The sequence below is a fragment of the Eumetopias jubatus genome, unplaced genomic scaffold, assembly GCF_037043125.1.
Source record: "Eumetopias jubatus isolate StellerSeaLion01/CBP00866 unplaced genomic scaffold, mEumJub1_p1.0 scaffold_14, whole genome shotgun sequence".
Taxonomy (NCBI): Eukaryota; Metazoa; Chordata; class Mammalia; order Carnivora; family Otariidae; genus Eumetopias; species Eumetopias jubatus.
The window spans coordinates 64,562,622-64,583,395 of NW_028274820.1; the positions used below are offsets into that span (position 1 = coordinate 64,562,622).

The 20,774-nt window shown below is 39.6% G+C and overlaps 2 protein-coding genes across 3 annotated transcripts in view; one reads left to right on the forward strand and one right to left on the reverse strand.

Moving 5' to 3' along the window:
• Nucleotides 1-800: 800 nt before the first annotated feature.
• Nucleotides 801-4,054, reverse strand: LSM5 (LSM5 homolog, U6 small nuclear RNA and mRNA degradation associated). The gene is made up of 5 exons (XM_028092259.1): nucleotides 3,969-4,054; nucleotides 2,725-2,820; nucleotides 2,436-2,463; nucleotides 1,468-1,540; nucleotides 801-1,053 (listed from the first exon to the last, which is right to left on the reverse strand). The coding sequence occupies exons 1-5, from the start codon at nucleotides 4,012-4,014 to the stop codon at nucleotides 1,021-1,023; spliced, it is 276 nt and encodes a 91-aa protein (XP_027948060.1). The 5' UTR covers nucleotides 4,015-4,054; the 3' UTR covers nucleotides 801-1,020.
• Nucleotides 4,055-9,631: 5,577 nt separating this feature from the next.
• Nucleotides 9,632-20,774, forward strand: part of AVL9 (AVL9 cell migration associated) — a 91,894-nt gene continuing 80,751 nt past the window's right edge. For both annotated transcript variants that reach the window (XM_028092251.2, XM_088018543.1), the window contains exon 1: nucleotides 9,632-9,940. In XM_028092251.2, coding sequence (XP_027948052.2) covers nucleotides 9,848-9,940 — 93 coding nt within the window. In that variant the 5' untranslated portion in view covers nucleotides 9,632-9,847. The remainder of the gene's footprint in view (nucleotides 9,941-20,774) is intronic.

Consider the following 20,774-nt stretch of genomic DNA (forward strand, 5'->3'; position numbering starts at 1 on the left):
GCACGTTTTTGTGAAAATAACGTATATTGAGTATACTGAGAAAATCTAAGAGGCTATACAGCAAAGTGTAATGAATATTTCCCTTTTTACTTATCTCCATTTCTACAATGTGCATATATTACCTGTATATTTTGCCCTTTTTAATATTACTGAAGTACAGTCAATATACAATGTGTTATTAGTTTCAGGTGTGCAACATAGTGGTTCAACAATTTTTTTTAAAGATTTTATTTATTTATTTGAGAGAGAGAGAACGAGAGAGAGCACGAGAGGGAAGAGGGTCAGAGGGAGAAGCAGACTCCCCGCTGAGCAGGGAGCCCGATGGGGGACTCGATCCCGGGACTCCAGGATCATGACCTGAGCCGAAGGCAGTCGGTTCAACAATTTTTTACATTACACTATGCTCACCACAATACATGTAGTCACCATCTGTCACCATATGTCATGACAATATTATACACTATATTCCCTATGCTGTACTTTCCATCTTCGAGACTTATTTTATAATTGGAAGTTTGCTTGTTTTTAATAGGAGTTAATGCAACTTGAGTTCAGTAGAAAAATCTTCATTTCAAGGCATCGGAGTTTAAATTGAATTTTGTAAGTAATCATTTTAGGTTTTTAAAATGCAACTGTTCAAAATGAAATTTGGTCATTTTGTTTGGAACAATTTTTGTTTGAGAATCAAATGGTCACGTAAATGAGGAAGCAAATGGGCATAAAATTATAGGAAAGCAAGTGACAAAATAACTACAATCTTTGTTACACTGGTTATTGCAGTACAAAAAATAAAACGACAGTTAACCAAAAACACTTTTATTTTAGTCTTCAAAGAACAAACTGTTCTTTTTCCAAGATAATAATGATTAACTTACAAAAATGAACATTTACAATGCATCTTCAAAACATTTCCCTTTAACGGGAAATTTAGCTTTACAGAATCCAGACATTAAAGGGTTAAAAAAAATTTCTATCTTGTTGTCATTATAAGACAAAACAGAGTAAGTCACGGAAATCCATTCATACTTCAGGACCTTCTCCTCCAGGAACCAGCTGCAGAGAAGGAAAAAGAGTTTATTAGTAACACCACCACCCACACCATTTAAAAACTCCCCCTCATCAATCAAAGCCACTGTGCCTCTCTGCCCCTTCCTCACATTCCCATATTCTCCAGGTCATTGCTTCTGTTTACAATTCCCAACACCATCAATTAATATTTAGAGCCTAAACAAGGATTCTTGGCAAACTAAAAGACTAAAAAGCCCAAGCAAACTAATCTCTAAGCCTATTGTCATCTTCAGTAGCTCAGCTTTAGAGCCGTGATCACAAGAGCATCTCCTTCCCAACTTAAGCACCACTGAGCCATGAACATTTAGTCAAGGCAGGTAATCTGTAATACCTGCCTCAAAGAAATGGGCTAATATCTTAAAAAAAAAAAAAAAAAAAAAAACAGCTTCACTGTCTTACCATTGTTATATTATTTCCATTGAGCAAAATTTGATCTAATTTAGTGATCCTTCTTCCTTCTGGTGTGATTTCACTAAATAAAGAGATAAAATAGAGCCAAGATAAACAGTGATAGTCAAAGCCAACATTCTGATCCCTAAAAAGTTATTCTTGTATATAAATGAATGTGAGGTCAAGCAATTTTATCTGTGGTTTTCAGAGACAAAGGTTATCCACTGGATGACCAAAGGCAGCACAGTGAACTGTCTGGACTAAGATCCACACCCACTAGGACTGATCTTCATAAAAAAAAGCTGAAACTTGCCAAGGAGATCAAATATGAAATGGAATGTTTCTTAGTTTCACTTTTTTACTTTTACTTACTACTAATCCCTATCCATTAAACAAATCTGTAATCAACTCAATTTTGAAAGCAGACACTGGTTATGATCTTTAAAACTAATATAAGGGGGGGCGCCTGGGTGGCTCAGTCGTTGAGCGTCTGCCTTCAGCTCAGGTCATGATCCTAGGGTCCTGGGATCGAGCCCCGCATTGGGCTCCCTGCTCAGCGGGAAGCCTGCTTCTCCCTCTCCCACTCCTCCTGCTTGTGTTCCCGCTCTCGCTGTGTCTCTATCAAATAAATAAAAATAAAACTAATATAATGGAGTCATCGTTTATATTTTATGCTACACAGTTAAATGCTCTTACTATCAGTACCTTGATTTGCCTGAGCCCAAACAGCCTTGGCTGTTTTTAGTTTTTGTCTTAAAGCTCTGTCTCCATTAACTTCCTAACAATTCATTAATAATTACATCATGGCAATCACTGCAGGATCCAATTTTACCAGCATCAGTAGATAAAATTTCTATCACTAAGGTATTTCCAACAAGCAATGTTTCCTCATAAATCATTTTAAACTCATTAATACTAAAAATGACTTAAAGAGAGATCCCCCCCCCACCATTTCTTTAATTTTTAACACTACTCACAATTCAGTGACATCCTCCAGTACCATATCTGAAATTTGGTGTTAAGGTTGAATTTACTCTGGCTTCTACCTTTACTCGGTTTTAATTACAGTGTTTAACACAATGGCTGAAATACAAAATACTTGTATTTGGTAGAAACTTTTATCTTCTTTCAGTATACACACCTCTTAGAACGCTATCATGCTGAGAATAAATTTTTGTTATAATAATCAGTAAGTACTGTCAATATTACTTCCGTTCTTAAATACTGAAGAAAAACCCATACCACCACCACCTTTTAAAAGGATACTGACAAAGTCATCAAATCCCAGAAGTGTTCCAACAATTTCTTTATCACTCTTCATCACAATGTGAATTCTTGATCCTATACATTTGTCCACAAGCTCTATATATATATATTTAAAAAAAGAGAGAGAGAAGGGAGAGAGAAAAAGATTATTTTACCTATTCATCACTTCAACAAATATTTGAGTGCCTACTGGCACTTGTTACTTGCATATGGTAAAAGATAAACCAGCAAAAGTATTCATTCAAAAACTTTAGCTCTTATAGTACATATTCCTGTTGCATAATTAACAAAAATTTTCTGCTTACCATTTACCTCTCCTTTGTTGAAATTTATCACGATTGTGGTTTTATGTTATTTTAGGTTATCTAATTAACATATGAACCCCCTCCCCTCAGAGTCTAAGCTCCATGACAGCAGAGACCGTGGTTGTTTTCCTATAACTATATCCTCAACGGTCAATGCCTGGCATATACCAAGCATTCAAAAAGAGTTTGTGGAACAAAGGAATGAAAACTTTTAAGTCACGGCCACCTCCAATAATTCACATCAACTCTTCAGCTACAAAATACTGTAAGAGACAGGCACAGCCGTCTTCACCAGAGATTTCTTCCTGTCACTATCTCTGTGTTCTGACAGCAGTTCGAACATTTCTTTAGCTGGCTTAGCAATATTTGCCATGATGTTTACTTGTCCAGTGTTCTATCTTCTCCAATGGTTTGTGCGCTATCTGAAGGCAATAGGTGTGATTTAAATTTGTCGAATAGTGCCCAGCCCAGCCATGTGTCTAGTGCATAGAGGCTCAGTAACTGCTGAATAACAAACCAGGTTCCAGATCTCTCCTTTAGGGTCATTCCAGGTGCCGGTGCTTCTCTCAATAACCAGTCAGACATACAACAGGGTCTAATCTGGAGAGCTCAAATGCCAGGTGGAGTGAGGGTGTTACCCATGACTGTAGAGGCGAGCCCACAACAAAGAAGGCTGACGACGCATTTACTAAGTGTGGACCTTTTCGGGTGACGGTTTGGATGGGGAGTCACAGGTCCCCGCCTCAAGGAACCCTACCACGCTGAAAAGGCATGGGCGGCCCGGGGCCACAGACACCTGGGGGCCCAGAGACGAGCCGCGAAGGAGTAAAGCACTTCATCCACACATTTCCCCAACACTCGGCTAAGGGCTACTTCAGCCGAAGCCCCTTGGCCCACAACACTTAACCTGAACGCTCCGGTCCCCCTCCCTACGATTACCTAGAGGCAGCAGCTGCGACGGGTTGGTAGTAGCGTTAGCCGCCATGGCTACGCCGGAAGTGGCCTACCAGCACCGACGTTTGCCGGGCGAGTTTGAAAGAGCGCGCTTCCGCTCCCCCCCGTTTCCGGCAGCCCGGGCAGGCTCGACCAATCTGAGGCCGAATGTGCGAGCCAACCAGTCCGCGAGAGTCGCTCCCAGTTGCTTCTTTCCCGGGCCCTGAGCCCTCAGTATTTCTGTACAATGAACAATGTGCGGCGTCGGCAGTTACCGGCTTTCCCCAGGCAGTTTCCGACAGAATTTAAAGGTATTCTGCTTTGGGAATAAAGCAGTAACCCGGAAGGTTTTGCAAAATACGGCAACCTTTAAGTCGTCTTGTTGCCCCCTTTGAAGTTGCATCTCATCTTAAGTCAGGATCTTTTTTCAGACCGAATCAATTCATTTTCTCCGCCACCAGTTCGCTGTGTTGCAGTTTTTGTAAAAACCATTTTTGAAAGAATCTACTCCTGGAGAGCCTGAGTGGCTCAGTCGGCTAAGCCTTGGACTCTTGATATCAGCTCAGGTCTTGATCTCAGGTTGTGGGTTCAAGCCCATCGTTGGGCTCCACGCTGGATAGGGAGACTACTTAAAGAGAGAGAGAAAGAATCTATTGCTTCTTTTAAAAGTCCAGTGAGTTGAAAACCCACGACCAGCATTTTTTTTTAACTTTTCTAGGGTGGAAATTTAAAATACGTTTTCTTTTTATTTCTACTACCTTATTTTATCATTCTTACCTTGTCATATCTAGGAGTCTAATTTATTACACTTTATTATTCACTTTTTAACACTTAACTGTCTTGTCTAAGAAGTAACCAGCAGATGTCACTCTCTGTTAATGTCATCACACTGAGGAAACATGCTTTTGCACTTCGGTTTTGAAAAGAATAGAAAGCAAATTCTCTGCCTTAAATCTGTTTTATATTTGTATCCCAGGAACTTAAAGGCGAAGAGTCTAAACAGGAGACCAGAAAGAGAATCATTCATTCATACAACAGATAGTTGCAGTGCATCCATCATTCATTCATTGAACAAATAGACATTAGTTACACACTATTTGGCATTTTTGCTGAGTATAAAACAGTGTACAAAACAGAACTACATCTTCTGCCCTTGTAGGAGCTTAAGGATGAATGGGAGAGAAAGACTACTAACAAACATTATGTACAAGGCATATAAAATTTAATATATAAAGCAAAAAGATCTCTTAGCTTCAGGAACCTCAGAGAACTAGAGATCCTTGGTATGATTTAAGGAAAATGTAAGAAGGTTCAGAAGTCCTAACAGATGGCTCCTTCAGTTCAAAACTTCTTAGGGTTCAGCCTTCTAAACACCAAGCCAATTCTGGCTTTTTTGCATTTCATAAATATTGAGCACCTGCTATGTGCCAGAAAACTTACAGATACACTTAAACCTAATTTTTATGACTATCCTGTGAGACAGGTGTTCAAATGGGACATTTATGCTCAGAGAGATTAGATAACTTGCCCACATAGACAGTTTGGGAAGTTTCACAAAGGAATTGACAGACATCTAGTCTTGGAAGAAAAATAAGAATTGGATAGGCAGAAAGGCCTCAGGAGCAGCATTCCAAACAGAGGGAACACCATGTGCAATTGGCATATGCCCACCACCAAACCTCTTTTGCTGCACTTTTATTTCAACCTCTAACTTTGGCATAAAACTCTACCCTTCCCAAATGTTTTCCTTTAAGCTCAGTCCTTCTTGATTTTACTTTATTGCACTTCAGATGCTCTGGCCTCAAGTTCTGGTAAAATCCTGTTCATCCTTCAAGACCTGCTCAAATATGACCACCTCTGTGAAGCTTCTCTGACCTGCAGACTTGGTAGGCTCTCTCATTGTTTCACAACAATGTTAATAGTTTTCAAAATGCTCTCAATGTATTCTCCTATAATTATCTTTACAGGGGTTACCTCCCTCCCCAAAGACTGTAAGTTCCTCAATGTCAAGAATTTTGGAGTACAGCAGTTACATTCATTGGTTCTGAAGTTAAATGACTTTGGTTCGAATCCTATCCCTACCACAATTCCTTCTAGTTATTTGACCTTCAGCAAGTTATTTAACCTTTCTAAGTGTCAATATACCCACTGGAAAAAAAATGAGGATAATAGTATCTACTTTAGGATTGTTATGAAGATTAAATGAAATAATCCATGAAAAGTGGCTAGCAGACTGACACAGTGCTTATCCATTAAATGTAAGCTTTTATTGCTTGTTTATCTTTATTTCCTAATACTTATTAACATGATGGTTGGCTTAGAGTAGGTGCTACAAAAGCTAGCATTGCTAGCTGGTTTCACATTTATCTTGTTTTATAACCAGACATAGACCAGGCAACAATTTTTAAAATTTTTTTAAAAGATTTTGTTTATTTATTTGTGTGAGAAGAGAGAGAGAGCACACAACCAGGCGGAGAGGTAGGCAGAGGGAGAAATAGGCTCCCCACTGAGCAAGGAGCCCAATGAGGGACTCGATCCCAGGACTCTGGGATAATGACCTAAGCCAAAGACAGATGCTTAACCAAGTGAGCCAATTTCTTTTGATGCACTGTGCCTACCATAGTTCCAGGTGTACTGTAGGGCCTAATAAGTGTTCTTTAAATTGATTCTCACTATTTATTCATCCCCATCAATATTCTCCTTAATCTTCTTAAGATTCTAAAGACAAAGTAATGCCAAATTTGTTTGTGAAGCCCTTTTCTTTCCCTGGTTTTCTTTTCTATTTCTATTCTTGTTTTATTTTTACCACACCAATAAGGAGAGTAGGGACCAAATTCAAAGCACTGTCGCTACTTGATAGACTTTAAAATTCAGGAAAGGGCGCCTGGGTGGCTCAGTCATTAAGCGTCTGCCTTTGGCTCAGGTCATGATCCCAGGGTCCTGGGATCGAGTCCCACATCAGGCTCCCTGCTCAGCGGGAAGCCTGCTTCTCCCCCTCCCACTCCCCCTGCTTGTGTTCCTGCTCTCACTGTCTCTCTCTGTCAAATAAATAAATAAAATCTTTAAAAAATAAAAATAAAATTCAGGAAAAATATAATTTGAGAAAGTCAATACTTTGTTTTCCATTAGCAATTTTCATACTATTGATAAAGAAGAAAGTCTCTTTATATTCTGAAAAAAGGAGATATAGTTCATTTACACAGTAGAGTTAATGGGGATTGCATGGAGTGGTTTTATTTTATCACGTTCTCTCCTTAGGCAAGATGCAAAAAGAAACAACAGTCCAATTCCAGGTGGAGAGTTCATTTTTAATGAACTTGAAAACATGTCATTGCTCTGTGTCTCCAGGGTTTTTCTCCCCTTAGCTCTTACTTACAGAGCTGACATAAAATAGAATGTATAAATCATCATAAAATATATGTAACTAGAAGAGGCTCTTCAACTTACGTGTTCAGAAAAGCATTTCTAATTTTTTTTCCCTGGAGATAAATGTCATCATAAAAATACATGCAAAAGTTTCCTTTCAAAATAATGTTCAGCAAGTATTCTGTTATCTCAAATTATTTACAATCTTGGTAATCTTCCAACACTTTAAAATAAAGGAGAAATTTCTATTTTTTTCTCAATACCTATTTGTCCTTAAAGACAATATCTTGTTCATGAATTTATTCTATATTAATACAACTCATTTAAAAACCAATGTAAGGGGCACCTGGGTCAGCTAAGCGTCTTTCTCCAGCTCAGGTCATGATCCTAGGGTCCTGAGATCAAGCCCCATGTCAGGCTCCCTGCTCAGCAGGGAGTCTGCTTCTCCCTCTCCCCACTTCCTGCTCGTGCTCTCTTGCTATCTCTTTCTCAAATAAATAAAATATTTTTTAAAAAAACAATGTAAAGGTTGTCATTCTAAACTGCTAAATGGACCAGTTTATATATTTAGAGATGGAAAAAGTTCTGGAAATTCCCTTGCTTACTTTCTCTCCCAGTTTTCCCATAATATACTTTTTAAGCATTTAAGCAACATAATAGTTATGAATAGATGATTTAATCTTAGTTGGAAAGTCTAGGATGCAAAGTGTTACAGGTTTTTATAAAGCTGTAACTGGGTTTCCTGCACAATGAATTAAATAATTGGTGTTCACTGTAGATATAAAGTTTTTTTTAAAGAGATTTTATTCATTTACTTGATGGGGAGAGAGAGAGCACAAGCAGGGGGAGTAGCAGGGGGAGAGGGAGAAGCAGGCTTCCTGCTGAGCAGGGAGCCGGATACTGGGCTCAATCACAGGACCTTGGGATCATGACCTGAGCCAAAGGCAGATACTTAACTGAGTCACCCAGATGCCCTGTAAGGGCATTTTAAAATGACTGTTCTATTACACTTTAATTTTGGCTATGCTAATTGTGGAAAATATTGAGGCAGATGGAAGAAAACAGTAAGATATTCTGCATACAGGGAATAATATAGTTTCACACACAGTTCTGAACCAACACCAAGAATTTTGTAATATTGTAAAGAAATGGTAGCAACATCTTGAAAATTTTCTACAATATTTTTATTAGCATTAAAATACTTCTACTGAATCATAGAAACTAAACTCGTTTATAGGAAGCCTACTGTTTTTCTCAGCTATACTTCAATTAGAATGCAAGTCCTTAAATTACAAGGCCAGAAATGTAAAATAACTGCTAAGGTTGTCTAAACTAAGGGATATGCAACCAGTAATGGTAAACTTCACAGCCAATTATTGCAGTAATCTCGAATTCTATTTGAAGCAGGCACCTATCCTTTAGTCTTTTTTTTTTTTAAGATTTTATTTACTTATTTGACAGAGAGAGACATAGCAAGAGCAGGAACACAAGCAGGGGGAGTGGGAGAGGGAGAAGCAGGCTTCCCGCAGAGCGGGGAGCCCGATGTGGGACTCGATCCCAGGACCCTGGGATCATGACCTGAGCCAAAGGCAGATGCTTAACTGACTGAGCCACCCAGGCGCCCTCCTTTGGTCTTAGAAAGTTGAAGTAGTACAATTAGTTAGGACATTAAAAATACTGGTGACAACAGATCACATTTATTTTGTACTGACCAGAGTACTAAAGCCAGAAAAAGATAGAATGAAAATAATATATATATTTTTACACATCGGGACTAGAATAATCATTTACAGGTCTCTTTGTAAACTTCCTTTATTGTTGAGGATATTTTACTTCTGGCCTTGAAACGCTTCCAAACTCCTATACATAATACTTAAATAAGAAAAAAAAAAAATCCTAGAACGAAGCAAAAGAAAAAACCTGGGGAAGCAAGTAATTTAAAGGTTGAATACACAGATATAGAGCCCCACCAATGACTCCCTGTTATCAAGGCCAGAGAGGCGAAGGAAATGGATGAAGGAATTGGATGAAGGAGAGTGAACAAGAAAAGACGTTAAAAAAGAGGAAAGCTAAAGAAAGAGGAGGACAGGAGCGGAGATTTTAAGGAGGAAAAAGAGAGGGCAAAGGAGGAGAAAGCGGGTTAAGGTCGCACGGAAGAGCCAGGGGATAGAAGCGCCTTGTGTCCCCGCAGGCCCCGCCCCCGGCCCCGTGCCCAGGCCCCGCCCCGTCAGGTTCCCTCCGGGTCCCGTCCCGCCCCTCCTCGCTGGCGGCGGCCGCCGCATCAGGTGACAGCCCGGAAGCAGCGGAAGCGGATGAGGGAAGCGCGGCCGCGGCCCTGGGGGGCGGTGCGGAGCTGTGGGAGCCTCGGCCTCCTCCGGGCCCCCTGCGCGGCCCTCATGCGGCGCCCTCGCTGACACCCGAAACTCGCCGCTCGCCGTCCTCCTGGGGACCGCGGGGTCGCCCGGCCCGCCGCCCTTGGCGGTTGAAGTCGTCGGCTTGCGGGCCCGCCGAGGCCGCCCATGGAGAAGACCGGGCGGGGAGGCGATGGCGCCCCCCGGGGGCCCGTACTGCACATCGTGGTGGTCGGCTTTCATCACAAGAAGGGCTGCCAGGTGAGGAAGGGGTTCGAACACGCCCCCGGCCGTTCGTGCGGTCGCGCGCAGCCGGCGCCCACTCCCCTCAGGTCGGCTCGGTGCTGCAATATGCGCCCTTGGCTCTTCTGAACTTCACACCTGCTCCTCGCACTCGCCGCATCTGAAGCCCGTTCCCCATACTCCCTTCTTTCTGCTGCCCCTGAAATTGTGTTTTGAGCCGCGGAGGAGCTCTGTGTTGGTATGTTGGGGCTGGTAGGTGTTTAGGTTCTTTGGTGGGGTGGAAGGAGGAATCGAAGGTCAGCCCCACTCAGTTCCTTATTCATCTCTGCCTCCATTGACTTTCTGGTGGGTGTCCACCTATAATAGGAGCCTTTAGAAAAATTCAGCACTTGGACTGCGTTTTCAAGGTAATGAGCTCAGTTGGCTTCCGCACAAATGCTTAGGGTTGGTTGGAGCCCAGGCGGCGTCGTGGGAAAATCAACTTCCTTTGTTTATCTGTGGAAGCCCTAGAATCCGTCGTGTTTGGGTGATACATTGACTCCTCCCCCCCTTCCCACTGGGCCTTGCTTTTGCTATTTGATCTTGTCTAGATCTTGTCTTTGGTGAGAAATTGACCTTTCCAAGTCAGTTGCGATAAGAGAAAGTGTATTTACCGGGCAAAGGAGTGTGCAAATACAAAGTCATTTTTATTGCGCTTCTTCACTGAAATAATGGGAACAATGGAACGTTTGCAGTATATACATTGGAGGTAAGGGAACAAAATAGAAACAATTATTTAATGAGGCCAAAGACTGGAAGGCAATGATGTCATAATGTGCGAGTGAACAGGAAATTGAAATGTGTTAAAAAATACTACCACCACTACTAGGTAATGTAGTAGTTTCTTGCGTTTCACAGAAAACATAACATTCTAGAAGACTTTCACTAGCAAAATTTAAACTCGTTAGAGGATAACCGGAAAGTGGAGTGAAAAGATGGTTGTGATTCTGTGTGTTCTCACCATTGCTTAACTTTAAAGTATGGTATTTTGTTCCTTGTCTCTCAAGGAAAAATGGCATAGAAAGACACCGAGGAAGAAGTGGCATTATTTAGTGTGGTATTAAAAAAAATTCCAAGCAGCAGCAATAGAATATAAGTTTTTAAAATGTGGCCCTATATTTAGAAGAGGGTGGATATTTGAGGTTGTATCATGCCATGCAAACACCGTGTTCATTCGATTTTTAATACTTTTTAAAATTTTAAGTGTAATTAACAGTGTTGTATTAGTTTCAGGTGTCTAATACAGTGATTCAACAATTCTCTACATTACTCAGTGCTCACCAAATATGTGTGCTCTTAATCCCCTTCACCTATTTCACCCATCCCCCCACCCACCTTCCCTCTGGTGGCCACCAGTTTGTTCTCTGTAGATAAGAGTCTGTGTTTTTTTGTTTCTTTTTTCCTTGTTTATTTGTTTTGTTTTTTAAAGATTTTTAGTACTTTAAAACTTCACATCTTTGATCTTAATTATCACTTTATAACTCACTTTAGATATGGGTAAAGTAACTGAAACTTGGAGGAAGTAAATTGATCTTGCTGAGGTCACACTGCAAAACAGTCCTGGAGTCAGATGTAGAATTGCTTCTGGCATCATAGGTGTACATTCTGCTGAGCCATATGGCATTTAGGAGTCTTTTAGGATAAAGAAGTAAGGGCCCACTTCCAAACCAAACTGGGACTTTTAAAAAAATAAGAAGGAAGGGGCGCCTGGGTGGCTCAGTTGGTTAAGCGACTGCCTTCAGCTCAGGTCATGATCCTGGAGTCCCGGGATCCAGTCCCAGGATCGAGTTCCCATCATCCAGCTCCCTGCTCAGCAGGGAGTCTGCTTCTCCCTCTGCCCCTCCCTCCTCTCATGCTCTCTCTCTTTCTCATTCTCTTTCTCAAATAAATAAAAGAAAAAAGGAAATATTGGTAAGAGAGAGGATAAAATCTTTTACTTTTTGCTGTCATCTACATTCAAGATTATGTTTTATACTAGTTTTATTGTCAAAAGTCATATCACTTATATTCCCAGAAGTAAAAATGATTTTAGGAAACAAATGTAATGTTGCTTAGAGATTAAAGAAAGCTGAACAACAGATTGTAAGATGAAGGAGGCACTTTCAGCTGAACTAGCACGCTGGATGCCATGGCATTTCACTGGATTTGTTAGGCTTTTGGTTTCAGCATTGAGGTAAAGACAGCTGGTTTTGTTAAATGAACACTGTGCTGGGAATCAGGAGACCTGGATGACATCCTGGCCTCACAGCTCCCATGACCTCCAGCAAGTCCAAATCGCTTAATTTTTCTGTACCTCATTTTCCTCTACCAGATTTCTTCATGAGAATTTTTTTTTTAAAGATTCTATTTATTTATTTGACAGAGAGACAGCGAGAGAGGGAACACAAGCAGGGGAGAGGGAGAAGCAGGCTTCCCGCCCAGCAGGGAACCCGATGTGGGGCTCCATCCCAGGACCCTGGGACCATGACCTGAGCCAAAGGCAGAGGCTTAACGACTGAGCCATCCAGGCACCCTTCTTCATGAGAATTTTAGACCTAGCAAGGGTCCCTGGAGTTCATTTTATTCCCATCTCCCTTCAATTTACAGATGAGTAAACTGAAACCCAAAAAGGTTAAGCAACTTAAGAACAATTAACTAGTTTGGTGCTATCAGAAAAACTAGAACTTGACAATAGTTAAAGCAATAAAAACATTTTATTCAGAAAAGCTATTTTAATAGGGGAAGAGAGACCTCAGTATAGAACTGGACTCAACTCGAGACACTTGGATGCTTTCTCTCTCTGGAAAAAATAAGTAATTTTTAAAAATCTTACCCCCCCCAAAAATGAAATGTGTTAAAGAAGAAAAAAAAGAACTGGTCTCAACTCTGTATATGTGCTGCTGAAGCGAGTACATGGGCTCAACTCTGAATACAAGGAAAAGGAGACATTTATGGTCAAGGGGGGGGTGTCAATGGATGGAAAATTACTACATCGGGGTAAACGGGGTTTCTAGCTATACCCAGCTAAAAGGATTCTTGCTAAAATTAGATAATGCAGAGAAGAACAAGGAAGCCCAACAAGTCAGGCCCTAGTTGAGAAGGGAGTTCCAAGGAGCCTAATGAAATTTTGGTTAAGGAGAGACTGAGTACTAACACTGAAACCCAGATGTCCCTAGTTTTTGTAATCAATCGTTTCTCTTTTAATAGCACTTTTAGGTTGTAGGCTCTCAGTAGAAAGGGAAAATACATGCCTTGTTTTGTTTTTTGTTTTTGTAATCCACATGATGTTTCACAGAGAACAGGGCAATTATTTTTTAATAAATATACTTGTTGAGTACTGTCTGTTCATCTGGGTTGCTGATAGAATGGAAGAAAATGTAAAGGATTCTGCCACAGTGCATCGAAAGATGAAAAATCTAGTATAGGTTCTTTTATTTTTCTTTAAAGTTTTTAATTTTAATTCCAGTATGGTTAATATATAGTGTTATATTATTTCCGATGTATAATATAGTGAAAATCTCATCACCTATTTTATCCATCCACCCTCCCACCTCCACTATGGTAACCATCAGTTCTCAACTATAGTTAAGAGTCTGCTTCTTGTTTTGTCTTTTTTCCCCTTTGTTTATTTTGTTTCTTAAATTCCACATATGAATGAAATATGGTATTTGTCTTAGTCTGATTTATTTCACTTATTATCATTATACACTTTAGCTCTATCCATGTTTTGCAAATGGCAAGATTTCATTCTTTTTTATGGCTAAATAATATTCCATTATATATGTACCACACTTTATCCATTCATCTCTCAATATTGCTTCCATAACTTGACTGTTGTAATGCTGCAATAAACATAGGTGTGCATATGTCCTTTCAAATTAGTGTTTTTGTATTCTTTGGGTAAATACCCAGTAATGTGATTACTAAATCATATGGTAGTTCTATTTTTAATTTTTTGAGGAAGCTCCATACTGTTTTCCACAGTGGCTGCACCAGTTTACGTTCCCAATAGGTTATTTTCTTACTGCTGACTGAAAGAAAGCAGCTTTTAAAAAATTACACTTACCTCTCGAGGCAGAGAATGAACACCTAAGAACCTCGTTCTGCAAATGAAACAAGAATTTGCTGTATCTAGTCAAAGTCAAAATGCAGTGAGTAAAAAGGTGATTTTTAGATTTATATTGAGTATTCTTTAGCTTTTATAAGAGTCAAACATTTAATTTTAGTAGAACTTTCATTATTTCTCAGAGAAAAATTTTGGCTTGCTGGTAATCTGTTAATTTTCTGTTATTCCTCTAATGAAGGTTTGTTGGATAGGTAACAAAATAATTTCTGGACTGTAAAGAGAGTTAAGGTTGGATGAGTGTATAATCTGAAAAACCTTCATTGGAAACCCTCTGTGATATAGCCAGGTTGGGTGTAGGGAATGGTAACACAGCCTTCCACTCAGACAACAGAGCAAATGAATGAAACACTCTCTCACTGAATTGGTTGACAAAATTGACAGGTCAGTTCAGTCAAAAACAATGAAACTTTTGCCAGAGACCTAATTTGTTAAGTGGGTGTGTAATAGTATTGGAAAAGATAGGAAAATAGTTGAGCTATATTTTTTTCATTTTTTGATTGCCCTACTTTCTCTCTTAGTTTTTATAAAATATTGATTTTGCCAGATGGAAAAGTATTATAAAGTATACTAAAATTTCCAATATATGTTATATTCTTTTTTTTTAAAAGATTTTATTTATTTATTTGAGAGAGAGAGAGAGAGAGAATGAGAGATAGAAAGCACGAGAGGGAAGAGGGTCAGAGGGAGAAGCAGACTCCCTGCCGAGCAGGGAGCCCGATGCGGGACTCGATCCCAGGACTCCAGGATCATGACCTGAGCCGAAGGCAGTCGCTTAACCAACTGAACCACCCAGGCGCCCTATGTTATATTTGTTCTTAAGGATATCCCTCACTGCTGCAAATCAGTGTCTTTTTATTTTTTTTAAAGTTTATTTTTTTGGTAATCTGTACACCCAACATGGGGCTTGAACTCAAAACCCTAAGATCAAGAGTCACATGCTCTTCTGACTGAGCCAGCCAGGCGCCCCTCCGTGTCGTTTTAGATGTCCTACAACTCTGCTTTCCTAACCCTTCAAAATCCATTTGTTTTGGAAAGTAAGTGTGTTACATGCATTAATTCTTGGAATGTTCTAGAGACTGCTGTTTCTTTAATCAGCATATCAAGTGTTTCAGAGGCTATAATTACATAAGATTTCCCCCAGGATGGATTAATCAACCACTTTATTCTCCAGTTTAAGATTTTACTTACAGGTGTAAAGGATTAAAAGTGCATGGCTCATTGAATTGTGATTCTGACTTAAGATTATTTTAGGCTGTGTAACAGTGCTTTGTTAAACTACTCTTCCAAGTATTCAAAATGCTTTTGGTCTTGTTGATCACTTCTTTCCATGCCCTGAGATTATTCATAGTGAAAATTACCCTATTCAGTTGTAGTTTGTCATTTTTACATTGAAGTGCACTGAAGTAAAACTTTTGTTTAAAAATAATGCCTTGGGGCGCCTGGGTGGTTCAGTTGGTTAAGCGACTGCTTTCGGCTCAGGTCATGATCCCAGGGTCCTGGGATCGAGCCCCCCATCGGGCTCCCTGCTCGGCAGGAAGCCTGCTTCTCCCTCTCCCACTCCCCCTGCTTGTGTTCCCTCTCTCTCTGTCTCTCTGTCTCTCTCTGTCTCTCTGTCAATTAAATAAATAAAATCTTTAAAAAAAATTTAAAAATAATGCCTTTCAGCAGTCTGCTGGGTTAATAAGCATGATAACTTTACGTGGGAGGATGTACTAAATCTTTGTAGACTCTTCTGTTATAAAGGTGCTCAATAGTGGTATAAGGGAGTCAGGTAGTTTCATGTGAACCACAAGGTTAAAGCCATCTTCTAATACAGCTGTGTTGAAGATCCCCAAACTAGACATAGAAGATGGTCATTCATCTTGAATCCTGCATTTTTTTTTTTTTTTTTTTTAACCTTTGAGGCCTTCAGATGTATCTTCTTTTTTTTTAAGATTTTATTTGGCAGAGAAAGCACAAGCAGGGGGAGCTGCAGGCAGAGGGAGAAACCACTCTCCGCTGAGTAGAGAGCCCGATGCAGGGCTCCAACCCAGGACCCTGGGATCATGACCTGAGCTGAAGGCAGACGCTTAACCGACTGAGCCACCCAGGCGCCCCTCTTCAGATGTATCTTAAATGAAAAATTCATTTAAATTAAAATGGACATCTAACTTTATCACTTGATCATTTTTTCACTTAGATTTGTTGGGAGTGAATTCTTCTGTAGGTTAACAGGTTAGTTTCTAGTGATGATTATTCTGGTTTATTGATACACTTCACATTTAGATCATTTTAAGTGAAAGTACTGACATTTAAAATAGTTTTGAAATATCCATTCAACTCTTTTGCTGAATTTTTTTTTTTTTTTTTAGATTTTATTTATTTATTTGACAGAGAGAGACACAGCTAGAGAGGGAACACAAGCAGGGGGAATGGGAGAGGGAGAAGCAGGCTTCCTGCTGAGCAGGGAGCCCGATGCGGGGCTTGATCATGAGCCGAGCCGAAGGCAGATGCTTAATGACTGAGCCACCCAGGCGCCCCTGAACTTTTTTTTTTAATTTAGCATTTGACAAAGGACTCTTCTTCCTTAAAAACTCACCTGCAACACCTGGGGGAATAATAAGAGAACAAAAACTCTTTGATGTGATGTAATTTATGTACACCTTATCTATAGTAGTTTGTTATAGATTATGTGTTCCAGACTTTTGTTCCTTATTTGTGGTGGTAAATATGTAAACTGTATTTGTCAGATTAGCATGATTTTTGGCAAAATAAATATCAAACTTTTTGGTTCTTTCATAAATAGATTGGAACTTTTTTTTTTGAGAGGGAGGGGGAGGTCTGAGGGAGAAGGAGAGAGAGAATCTCAAGCAGACTCCATGCTGAGCACAGAGCACAGCTTGATCCCAAGACGCTGAGATTATGACCTGAGCCAAAATCAAGAGTTGGACACTTAACAGACTGAGCCACCCAGGAGCCCCAGGTTGGAACTTTTTTAAACACTGAAATTAATAGGGAATTGTTATTTTCCAAAGTGATATCATAAAAAGTTGGAATTATTACTGATTTTTTTACCACTGTTCTGATAGAGTTCATAGTTTTGTATACATAGCTAGCAGTTTTAAATTCTTGAATAAACTGGTTTTACCAGGATGTACTTCTTTAAAAAATAGAATTATGAAAGAACTAGGAATCAATGTTTATACTAGTTCCAAGGTGAATAAAGCAACTGAAGTAGGGAAGAGAAACGGACATTTTCCTCTTGGTCTAGGTGGGCTGATCATGGGAAAATCTCCATGAGTAGCAGAGTGTTATATTGCAAATTCAGAGCTGGGTTTAGGAGATTGGGGGGGGTGGTTTGTTAGGGTAATAGTGCCAAGCCCTGACCCATTGAGGTTTTGGGCTGCCCGACAAGCATGTAGTTTTGGCACCTGCTGTTGATGGAATCCTGTGGTGACCATGCTGAAACATTGGAGTATTGTTTGTGATTCTTGTTGGAATATAAGCCCTTTGGAACAGAAAGAACAAACTTTTGGGGAGTTAGAGATTAGGGAAGGAATAATATCTAAAGATTCTTTTTAGCTACTCAGAGAAACTGTCCTGAAAAAAGATTTCATTGGCTTAAGTCTTTGATTCCCTAGTAAAATGCTTATGTTTCGTGAATAACCTTCTCCCTTATGGTATAATGTGATTCACATCCTTTGAGGATCATGGATTTTGCTAGATAAGGGCAGTCTGCAGAAGGACTCTGGTCTACTGGGGATGGGGAAGGGGAAGATAAAGACATAGAGAAAGAGGAGTCTTTACTTAATAATTTTGAGAAAGACTGGCCCTGTTATGTTCTTTGGTTAAGATACCATCAGGTTAAAACCTAGGTTTGTTCGTAGGATATTTTTAGAGGATGTTATTTAAATTGATATTTTGGGCAATTTTTAAATCATTCCAGTTATTTTAAAAAACAGCATTTATCAGAAATAATATGTACTCACTAGTAAAAAAGTGAGAAAATGTAGGGAAGAAAAAAAGAAAACTAACACTTAAAATCCTATATCCTAAAAAAATCTGCTCTTAAGAACTTGATGACTATCCCTGCAGTTCTCCAGTTACTTTTTTTTTTTAAAAATATACGTAACTTTTTTCCAATAACATTATACTATAATCAGGTTTTATGACCTGCCTTTTTTATGTAATTGTGCCATTAATATCTTTTCATATTAATAAATATTGAATTATAGCATTTTTAAAAAGCTAAATAGTATTTTGGGGAAATTTTTAATTATTCATTTTAGACACTTAGGTGGTACTCCACAATTTTTTGCTATTTTGAATAGTGCTACAAAGAGTATCCTTGTGGTGGAATCGTTGCTCCTTTTTGCCTAAATACGGAGATTTCATTTTAAGCTGTCTTTTTTTCATGGAGATCTTGGTAAAATGGATTTTGAAGCAGAACATGCTGAACACAATTTAAGTTATAAGTTAGTCGGGATGATTCTGCCTTCATAACAAATGTTACTTGTACTGTGGCATTCTCAGTTTATTTTAACATAGAGTATTTCGCACATGCCTTCTGACTCAGCTAGGCTTTTGATAGAGAGGGAGATGACAGGGAAGTTAGCAGCCACTCTTCAGTGTTGACCCAAACACAGTGTTGTAGTGTTCAGCGTCCCCTCCCTGTTTTCTTACTTGTTGCTTTTTTTCTTCCATAGACTGGGATACCCCGTCTTCTAAATATATTATTTTTTTTTTAAAGATTTTATTTATTTGAGAGACAGAGAGAATGAGAGAGAAAGTACATGAGATGGGGGGAGGGTCAGAGGGAGAAGCAGACTCCCCGCCGAGCAGGGAGCCCGATGCAGGACTTGATCCAGGGACTCCAGGATCATGACCTGAGCCGAAGGCAGTCGCTTAACCAACTGAGCCACCCAGGCGCCCCTTAGTCATACATTTTAAAGAAGACCTAAAGCCTTCTTGCTTTATGATAGTTGGTTAGATGCTTTTCTCGCTTGTTTCTGGTTCTTGACAGTGGTCTAGGTAATAATCAGAAGTCTGACTTCTAAATAAACTGTGTTTGGGTTAGATTTCAAATATGGTCTTCTGCACTTAACATTTTCTTCCTCCAATTGATGCTCATTGTCACAATGTATATTAAGTATTTGTGTACGAGGAAATGACTGCAGGGTTGTTAATGAAACCTGTTCCTGCCCCCATGGCTTTCACGGGTGATGTTAGTAATTTGCTAGACTCTGATGGGGGTAGTGCACTACCAGAAGTTGAAATCTTTTTTACCATGTAAAAATTCAGTATAAAAATGTTAAAAAAATAAAATTACATATAAAAGATTGTGAAGGTGGGGCAGCTGGGTGGCTCAGTTGGTTAAGCGTCTGCCATCGTCTCAGGTCATGATCCCAGGGTCCTGGGATCGAGTCCCCGCATCGGGCTCCCTGCTCAGCGGGAAGCCTGCTTCTCCCTCTCCCTCTCCTACTCCTCCTGCTTTTGTTCCTGCTGTCATTCTGTCAAATAAATAAATAAAAATCTTTAAAAAAAAGATGGCTAAGGTAGAGTTCATTAAAATAAGTTGATTTAAATCTTTTGTTTGGAAGCTTTTTTTTTTTTTAAAGATTTTATTTATTTATTTGACAGAGACACAGCAAGAGCAGGAGCACAAGCAGGGGGAGTGGGAGAGGGAGAAGCAGGCTTCCCGCCCAGCAGGGAGCCCGATGCGGGGTTCGATCCCAGGATCCTGGGATCATGACCTGAGCGGAAGGCAGACGCTTAACAACTGAGCCACCGAGGCGCCCTATTAGGAAGTTTCTAATTAATTTTTTTCCTGTAAGAAAATAGTTTTTGCAGCTGTGATATCATCTTTGTATATATTTTCAATAACCTACAAATAAACAATGTTCTATTTATAGCCTCTCATCCAAAAGACTGGTATTGGGGCACTTGGGTGGCTCAGTTGGTTAAGCGGCCAACACGGTTTCTGCTCAGGTCATGATCCTCAGGGTCCTGAGATTGAGCCCCACCTTGGGCTCCGTGCTCAGGGCAGAATCTGCTTAAGGCTCTCCCTCTCCCTCTGCCTTCCCTCCTGACCCCCACCAAATAAATAAATAGATCTTTAAAAAAAAGAAGAAAAAGAGCAGTTTCTGTCATTCCACCATGTTTAATACAAATCCTTGTCACATCTCTTCCATTGTAGAGGAACTTTGTATATAGTATTCCTAATATTCCTTTGTACTTTCAGCTCTGATAGATTCTCTTTTACCACTCTGCATGAATAATAGCAAAGTATATCTGGTAATTAAGATGCCTGAGTTTTAGTTTGACGCTAATGGTTATTAGATGTGCAACCTAGGGCAATTGCCTAATGTTTATGGACTTCAGTTTCTTCATCTGTAAAATGAGGGTTTTAAAATAGATGATTGCTAAGATTCCCTTTCACTTACATTATTATAAGATGAAATCAACAAACATTTGCTAAATACCCATCATCATGGTCTACATTCAGAAACATACCCTTCAATTCAACAGGCAGAACTAGTGTTTGTTGATAGCAGTCTGAAGAGAGGAACTTTCTAGGATGTTGATAATTCTGTGTCTTGATGGAGTGGTTGCCTGTAGCTGTATAAATCATCAAAACCAATGAACTCTGTACACTTAAGATCTTTGCCTTTTATACTTTGCCTTTTATATTTTGTAATAACACCTCAAATCTAAATAATTTAAAATTAT